Source organism: Babylonia areolata, chromosome 2 (genome assembly GCF_041734735.1).
Source record: "Babylonia areolata isolate BAREFJ2019XMU chromosome 2, ASM4173473v1, whole genome shotgun sequence".
Taxonomy (NCBI): domain Eukaryota; kingdom Metazoa; phylum Mollusca; class Gastropoda; order Neogastropoda; family Buccinidae; genus Babylonia; species Babylonia areolata.
In genome coordinates this window covers 71892250-71900704 of record NC_134877.1, presented here as the reverse complement: position 1 = coordinate 71900704, position 8455 = coordinate 71892250, and the positions used below count along the sequence as shown (strand labels likewise).

At 47.4% G+C, this 8455-nt stretch overlaps 1 protein-coding gene across 2 annotated transcripts in view; it reads right to left on the bottom strand.

Annotated features, from left to right (window-relative positions):
- LOC143279578 (sodium-dependent glucose transporter 1-like) overlaps nucleotides 1-8455 on the bottom strand; it is a 31378-nt gene that overhangs the window by 464 nt on the left and 22459 nt on the right. Inside the window, exons 3-5 of one of the 2 annotated variants that reach the window (XM_076583663.1) lie at nucleotides 5364-5649; nucleotides 162-1296; nucleotides 1-73 (exon numbers count right to left, since the gene is read on the bottom strand). The exon at nucleotides 1-73 is cut by the window's left edge and continues 464 nt beyond it. In XM_076583663.1, coding sequence (XP_076439778.1) covers nucleotides 194-1296; nucleotides 5364-5649 — 1389 coding nt within the window. In that variant the 3' untranslated portion in view covers nucleotides 1-73; nucleotides 162-193. Of the gene's footprint in view, nucleotides 1297-5363; nucleotides 5650-8455 lie in introns of both variants that reach the window. The other variant, XM_076583662.1, reaches the window with a different exon arrangement.

Genomic DNA, 8455 nt, shown 5'->3' with positions numbered 1-8455 from the left:
ACTGTCCTCACCATTCATCATGACTGCACCTCAATGACGTCGTCACTGTCCTCACCATTCATCATGACTGCACCTCAATGACGTCGTCACTGTTTTCACCATTCATTATCACTGCACCTCAATGACTTTATCACTGTCTTCATCATTCATTATGACTAAACCTCAATGACGTCGTCACTGTCCTCACCATTCATCATGACTGCACCTCAATGACGTCGTCACTGTCCTCACCCTCCTCCAGCCTGCTCTGCATGACGCAGATGGACTTTGTAGTCGACACGTCAGACCACGCGGTCCTCAGGTTCCGGGCCATGACGCGCAGCAGGAGGAAGAGGAGGAGGGCCAGCAGGGCCTGTGAGGTCAGCAGCAGGGGGAAGGCCAGGTAACGGCCCTGCTGCAGGAAGTGAGCCAGCAGCAGCGGATTGGCCACTCCGGACAACAGAGAGGCGGCCATGACGACAGTGGCCAGGAGGGCCGTGCGGGTGGCCAGCGTGGCTGTGAGCCAGGTGAAGGAGCGCGGGAAGAGCAGCGACACGGCCATACCCGCGAAGAAGACGCAGGCCCAGATGCCGTTGACGCTGCCCAGCAGCACGCTGACGTGCAGGCCGCCCAGCGTGACGGGCAGCAGGCCACAGGACAGCGCCACCACAGCCTCATCAGCCACCTGGCCCGGAACACACCACGCCGTCACCCGAACCAGCAGCATGCCGCCCCACAGCCAGCACGTCACCCATGCCGCTGCCGGCGCCGACCAGTGCGCGTGTTGCACGAGGAAGGTGAAGAGGACCTGCTGCAGACTGTCCTGCACACCGCACACCAGCAGCACGAACAGTGCCGCCACCAGCACCACGCACGTGCTGGAGTCACCGGCCTGCACGTGACCCGTCACCTGGCTGTCTCGCTGCCACAGCGGGGCACGCGCTGCACGTGCTCCTTTCTGGCGGAGACAGAAGCTGGCCAGGAAGGGGGCGGCCACCAGGACGGACAGGGATCCACTGATGACGTAAGCCATGTGCACCCTGCTTGTCCTAACGTCTGTGTCATGGCCGCCGTCAGTCTCGTTCCAGGGGCCAGACACGGATCGAGGCCCATCGCTGATCCGCTCGGACTCCCAGGGGGCGGTGTCGTTGGGGCCGGAAGTGACGTTGTGAAAGGAAGCGTGCTGGTTCCTGTCGGCCAGGAAGAACTGGGTCATGCCAGGGGACACAACTCCTCCCACCACGAACCATAACTGCAGCAGCTGCACCATGGAGGCCCCCTTGCTGCCCCAGCGGTGAGCCAGATCAGCGTAGCTGGCTGCAACATGGTGTTCCAGGGGTCAGTGTGTGTGTGTGTGGGGGGGGGCGGGGGGGGGGGGTGAGTGGTCAGTATGTGTGTGAGTAGTCAGTGTGTGTCCCAGTGGTCAGTGTGTGTGTGTGAGTGTGTGTGTGTGTCACAGTGGTCAGTGTGTGTGTGTGAGTGTGTGTGTGTCACAGTTGGCAGTGTGTGTCAGTGGTCAGTGTGTATGAGAGTGGACAGTGTGTGTGTGTGTGTGTGTGTCCCAGTGGTCAGTGTGTGTCAGTGGTAAGTGTGTATGTGAGTGGACAGTGTGTGTGTGTCCCAGTGGTCAGTTTGTGTCGCAGTGGTCAGTGTCTGTGTGAATGGACAGTGTGTGTGTGTGTGTGTGTGTGTGTGTCTGAGTGTGTATATGTGAGTGGTCAGTGTGTGTGTCTGAGTGTCTGTGTGTGAGTAGTCAGTGTGTGTGTGTGAGTGTCTGTGTGTGACTGGTCAGATTGTGTGCATGTGTGAGTGGTCAGTGTGTGTGTGTCCCAGTGGTCAGTGTATGTGTGTGTCCCAGTGGTCAGTGTGTGTATGTGTGTGTCCCAGTGGTCAGTGTATGCGTGTGTCCCAGTGGTCAGTGTATGTGTGTGTCCCAGTGGCCAGTGTATGTGCGTGTCCCAGTGGTCAGTGTGTGCATGTGTCCCAGTGGTCAGTGTGTGTGTGTCCCATTGGTCAGTGTATGTCCCAGTGGTCAGTGTGTGTGTGTGTGTGTGTGTGTGTGTGTGTGTCCCAGTGGTCAGTGTATGCGTGTGTCCCAGTGGCCAGTGTATGTGTGTGTCCCAGTGGTCAGTGTGTGCATGTGTCCCAGTGGTCAGTGTGTGTGTGTCCCAGTGGTCAGTGTGTGTGTGTGTCCCAGTGGTCAGTGTGTGCATGTGTCCCAGTGGTCAGTGTATGTCCCAGTGGTCAGAGTGTGTGTGTCCCAGTGGTCAGTGTGTGTGTGTGTCCCAGTGGTCAGTGTGTGCATGTGTCCCAGTGGTCAGTGTGTGTGTATCCCATTGGTCAGTGTATGTCCCAGTGGTCAGAGTGTGTGTGTCCCAGTGGTCAGTGTGTGTGTGTCCCAGTGGTCAGTGTGTGTATGTGTCCCAGTGGTCAGTGTGTGTGTATCCCATTGGTCAGTGTATGTCCCAGTGGTCAGAGTGTGTGTGTCCCAGTGGTCAGTGTGTGTGTGTATGTGTGTGTCCCAGTGGTCAGTGTGTGTGTTTCCCTGTGGTCAGTGTGTGTCGCAGTGGTCTGTGTGTGTGTGTTTCCAAGTGGTCAGTGGATGTCCCAGTGGTCTGTGTATGTGTGTGTCCCAGTGGTCAGTGTGTGTGTGTGTTTCCCAGTGGTCAGTGTGTTTCCCAGTGGTCAGTGTGCGTGTGTGTGTGTGTGTGTGTGTGTGTGTGTGTGTGTGTGTGTGTGTGTGTGTGTGTCCCAGTGGTCAATGGATGTGTGTGTGTCCCAGTGGTCAGTGTGTGTGTGTGTGTGTGTGTGTGTGTGTGTGTGTGTGTGTGTGTGTGTGTGTGTGTGTGTGTGTGTGTGTCCCAGTGTCTCTGTGTGTCCCAGTGGTCAGTGAATGGGTAGTGTGTGTGAGTGGTCATGCATTCAGTGTGAATGCTTAATGTGTGTGAATGGGTAGTGTATGTGAGTGGTCATTAAGTGTGATTGTTTAGTGTGTGTGAATGGGTAAAGTGTTTGAGTGGTCATTAAGTTTGAATGTTTAGTGTGTGTGATTGGGTAATGTGTGTGAGTGGTCATTAAGTGTGAACGTTTAGTGTGTGTGAATTGGTAGTGTGTGTGAGTCGTCATGCATTAAGTGTAAATGTATAGTGTGTGTGAATTGGTAGTGTGTGTGAGTGGTCATTAAGTGTGAATGTTTAGTGTGTGTGAATGGGTAGTGTGTGTGAGTGGTCATTAAGTGTAAATGTATAGTGTGTATGAATGGGTATTGTGTGTGAGTGGTAATTAAATGTGAATGTTTAGTGTGTGTGAATGGGTAGTGTGTGTGAGTGGTCATTAAGCGTGAATGTTTAGTATGTGTGAATGGGTAGTGTGTGTGAGTGGTCATTAAGTGTGAATGTTTAGTGTGTGTGAATGGGTAGTGTGTGTGAGTGGTCATTAAGTGTGAATGTTTAGTGTGTGTGAATGGGTAGTGTGTGTGAGTGGTCATTAAGTGTAAATGTATAGTGTGTGTGAATGGGTATTGTGTGTGAGTGGTAATTAAATGTGAATGTTTAGTGTGTGTGAATGGGTAGTGTGTGTGAGTGGTCATTAAGTGTGAATGTTTAGTATGTGTGAATGCGTAGTGTGTGTGAGTGGTCATTAAGTGTGAATGTTTAGTGTGTGTGAATGGGTAGTGTGTGTGAGTGGTCATTAAGTGTGAATGTTTGGTGTGTGTGAATGGGTAGTGTGTGTGAGTGGTCATTAAGTGTGAATGTTTAGTGTGTGTGAATGGGTAGTGAGTGTGAGTGGTCATGCATTGTGTGATTGTTTAGTGTGTGTGAATGGGTAGTGTGTGTGAGTGGTCATTAAGTGTGAATGTTTAGTGTGTGTGAATGGGTAGTGAGTGTGAGTGGTCATGCATTGTGTGATTGTTTAGTGTGTGTGAATGTGTAGTGTGTGTGAGTGGTCATTAAGTGTGAATGTTTGGTGTGTGTGTGAATGCATAGTGTGTGTGAGTGGTCATTAAGTGTGAATGTTTAGAGTGTGTGAATGGGTAGTGTGTGTGAGTGGTCATTAAGTGTGAATATTTAGTGTGTGTGAATGGGTAGTGTGTGTGAGTGGTCATTAAGTGTGGATGCTTAGTGTGTGTGAATGGGTAGTGTGTGTGAGTGGTCGTTAAGTGTGAATATTTAGTGTGTGTGAATGGGTAGTGTGTGTGAGTGGTCATTAAGTGTGAATATTTAGTGTGTGTGAATGGGTAGTGTGTGTGAGTCGTCATTAAGTGTGAATGTTTAGTGTGTGTGAATGGGTAGTGAGTGTGAGTGGTCATGCATTGTGTGATTGTTTAGTGTGTGTGAATGTGTAGTGTGTGTGAGTGGTCATTAAGTGTGAATGTTTAGTGTGTGTGAATGGGTAGTGTGTGTGAGTGGTCATTAAGTGTGAATATTTAGTGTGTGTGAATGGGTAGTGTGTGTGAATGGTCATTAAGTGTGAATGTTTAGTGTGTGTGAATGGGTAGTGTGTGTGAGTGGTCATTAAGTGTGAATATTTAGTGTGTGTGAATGGGTAGTGTGTGTGAGTGGTCATTAAGTGTGCATGCTTAGTGTGTGTGAATGGGTAGTGTGTGTGAGTGGTCATTAAGTGTGAATATTTAGTGTGTGTGAATGTGTAGTGTGTGTGAGTGGTCATTAAGTGTGAATGTTTAGTGTGTGTGTGAATGGGTAGTGAGTGAGTGGTCATGCATTGTGTGATTGTTTAGTGTGTGTGAATGGTAGTGTGTGTGAGTGGTCATTAAGTGTGAATGCTTAGTGTGTGTGAATGGGTTGTGTGTGTGAGTAATCATTAAGTGTGTATAGTTAGCGTGTGAGGGTGTTAGTGTGTTTGAAGGGTTAGTGTGTGAATGGGTTATAATTGTGTGTTTGAATGTTTTATTTATGTGAATTGTTAATGTGTGTGAATGGTAAGCGTGTGATGGTATTAGTGTGTGTTAAAGGTTAGTGTGTGAATGGGTTGTGTGTCTTAATGTTTAATGAATGGGAATAGTTAATGTGTGTGAATGGGTAGTGTGTTTGAATGTTTAATGTGTGTGAATGGTTCGTGCAGAAAGTGTATGTCGCCATCTTCTTTTCCTGTACAGCAAACGCTGCCATTGTTACAAGCGTGTGTGCACTTTGTGTACTTACAAGCATACTTTGTGTACTTACAAGCATACTTTGTGTACCTACAAGCATACTTTGTGTACTAACAAGCATACTCAAACACATATTATGCATACATGCATAGATACATCGACACAGACAGACAGACAGACAGACAGACACACATCCACCAATCCAGCCAGCCAGCCAGCCATCAAGAGAGACAGACAGACAGACAGACAGACAGAGACAGAGACAGAGACCTACCAGTCTCCACACAGCCCGCACACAGCAGACTGAGACAGTAGACAGTGGCCAAGGATCCATAACGCGCACAGAAGGGTAAGGCCATAGTGCTGGCCCCCATGGCCACCAGTACCCAGAAGAGGAAGACAGTGCTGGTCAGACGGCCCAGCAACAGCCCTGTGGCCACACAGCCAACCATCTGACCCATTGCCCCCAGGGAGAACAGAGACACTGTCTGCTGCAGGCTGGACCCGCTGACGTCACCCAGGTCCAAGATGGAGGGACCCCGCTGTGACGTAATAACGCCCTGGGATGGGAGCACACACACACACACACACACACACACACACACACACACACACACACACACATAAAGGCATGACTCACACTGACTGATGAACAAACTGGATGAAGTAAGGGACATGACTCACACTGACTGACTGATGAACAAACTGGATGAAGTAAGAGGCATGACTCACACTGACTGATGAACAAACTGGATGAAGTAAGAGACATGACTCACACTGACTGATGAACAAACTGGATGAAGTAAGGGAAATGACTCACACTGACTAACTGATGAACAAACTGGATGAAGTAAGGGGCATGACTCACACTGACTGACTGATGAACAAATTCGATGAAGTAAGAGACATGACTCACACTGACTGATGAACAAACTGGATGAAGTAAGGGGCATGACTCACACTGACTGACTGATGAACAAATTCGATGAAGTAAGAGACATGACTCACACTGACTGATGAACAAACTGGATGAAGTAAGAGACATGACTCACACTGACTGAAGAACAAAATGGATGAAGTAAGAGGCATGACTCACACTGACTGATGAACAAACTGGATAAAGTAAGGGAAATGTTTCACACTGACTGACTGATGAACAAACTGGATGAAGTAAGAGACATGACTCACACTGACTGATGAACAAACTGGATGAAGTAAGAGGAATGACTCACACTGACTGACTGATGAACAAAATGGATGAAGTAAGAGACATGACTCACGCTGACTGACTGATGAACAAATTGGATGAAGTAAGAGACATGACTCACACTGACTGATGAACAAACTGGATGAAGCAAGGGGCATGACTCACACTGACTGATGAACAAACTGGATGAAGTAAGAGACATGACTCACACTGACTGATGAACAAACTGGATGAAGTAAGAGGAATGACTCACACTGACTGACTGATGAACAAAATGGATGAAGTAAGAGACATGACTCACACTGACTGACTGATGAACAAATTCGATGAAGTAAGAGACATGACTCACACTGACTGATGAACAAACTGGATGAAGCAAGGGGCATGACTCACACTGACTGATGAACAAACTGGATGAAGTAAGAGACATGACTCACACTGACTGATGAACAAACTGGATGAAGTAAGGGACATGACTCACACTGACTGATGAACAAACTGGATGAAGTAAGGGACATGACTCACACTGACTGATGAACAAACTGGATGAAGTAAGAGACATGACTCACACTGACTAACTGATGAACAAACTGGATGAAGTAAGAGACATGACTCACACTGACTGATGAACAAACTGGATGAAGTAAGAGACATGACTCACACTGACTGATGAACAAACTGGATGAAGTAAGGGGCATGACTCACACTGACTGACTGATGAACAAACTGGATGAAGTAAGAGACATGACTCACACTGACTGATGAACAAACTGGATGAAGTAAGAGACATGACTCACACTGACTGATGAACAAAATGGATGAAGTAAGAGGCATGACTCACACTGACTGATGAACAAACTGGATAAAGTAAGGGAAATGACTCACACTGACTGACTGATGAACAAACTGGATGAAGTAAGAGACATGACTCACACTGACTGATGAACAAACTGGATGAAGTAAGAGGAATGACTCACACTGACTGACTGATGAACAAAATGGATGAAGTAAGAGACATGACTCACGCTGACTGACTGATGAACAAATTGGATGAAGTAAGAGGCATGACTCACACTGACTGACTGATGAACAAACTGGATGAAGTAAGAGGCATGACTCACACTGACTGACTGATGAACAAACTGGTTGAAGTAAGAGGCATGACTCACACTGACTGATGAACAAACTGGATGAAGTAAGAGACAAGACTGACACTGACTGACTGATGAACAAACTGGATAAAGTAAGAGACATGACTCACACTGACTGATGAAAAAACTGGATGAAGTAAGAGACATGACTCACACTGACTGATGAACAAACTGGATGAAGTAAGAGACATGACTCACACTGACTGATGAAAAAACTGGATGAAGTAAGAGGCATGACTCACACTGACTAATGAACAAACTGGATGAAGTAAGAGACATGACTCACACTGATTGATGAACAAACTGGATGAAGTAAGGGGCATGACTCACACTGACTGATGAACAAACTGGATGAAGTAAGAGGAATGACTCACACTGACTGACTGATGAACAAACTGGATGAAGTAAGAGGCATGACTCACACTGACTGATGAACAAACTGGATGAAGTAAGAGGCATGACTAACACTGACTGATGAACAAACTGGATGAAGTAAGAGGCATGACTCACACTGACTGATGAACAAACTGGATGAAGTAAGGGACATGACTCACACTGACTGACTGATGAACAAACTGGATGAAGTAAGAGACATGACTCACACTGACTGATGAACAAACTGGATGAAGTAAGAGGAATGACTCACACTGACTGATGAACAAAGTGGATGAAGTAAGAGGAATGACTCACACTGACTGACTGATGAACAAACTGGATGAAGTAAGAGGCATGACTCACACTGACTGACTGATGAACAAACTGGATGAAGAAAGAGACATGACTCACACTGACTGATGAACAAACTGGATGAAGTAAGAGGAATGACTCACACTGACTGATGAACAAAGTGGATGAAGTAAGAGGAATGACTCACACTGACTGACTGATGAACAAACTGGATGAAGTAAGGGGCATGACTCACACTGACTGACTGATGAACAAACTGGATGAAGTAAGAGGCATGACTCACACTGACTGATGAACAAACTGGATGAAGTAAGAGACAAG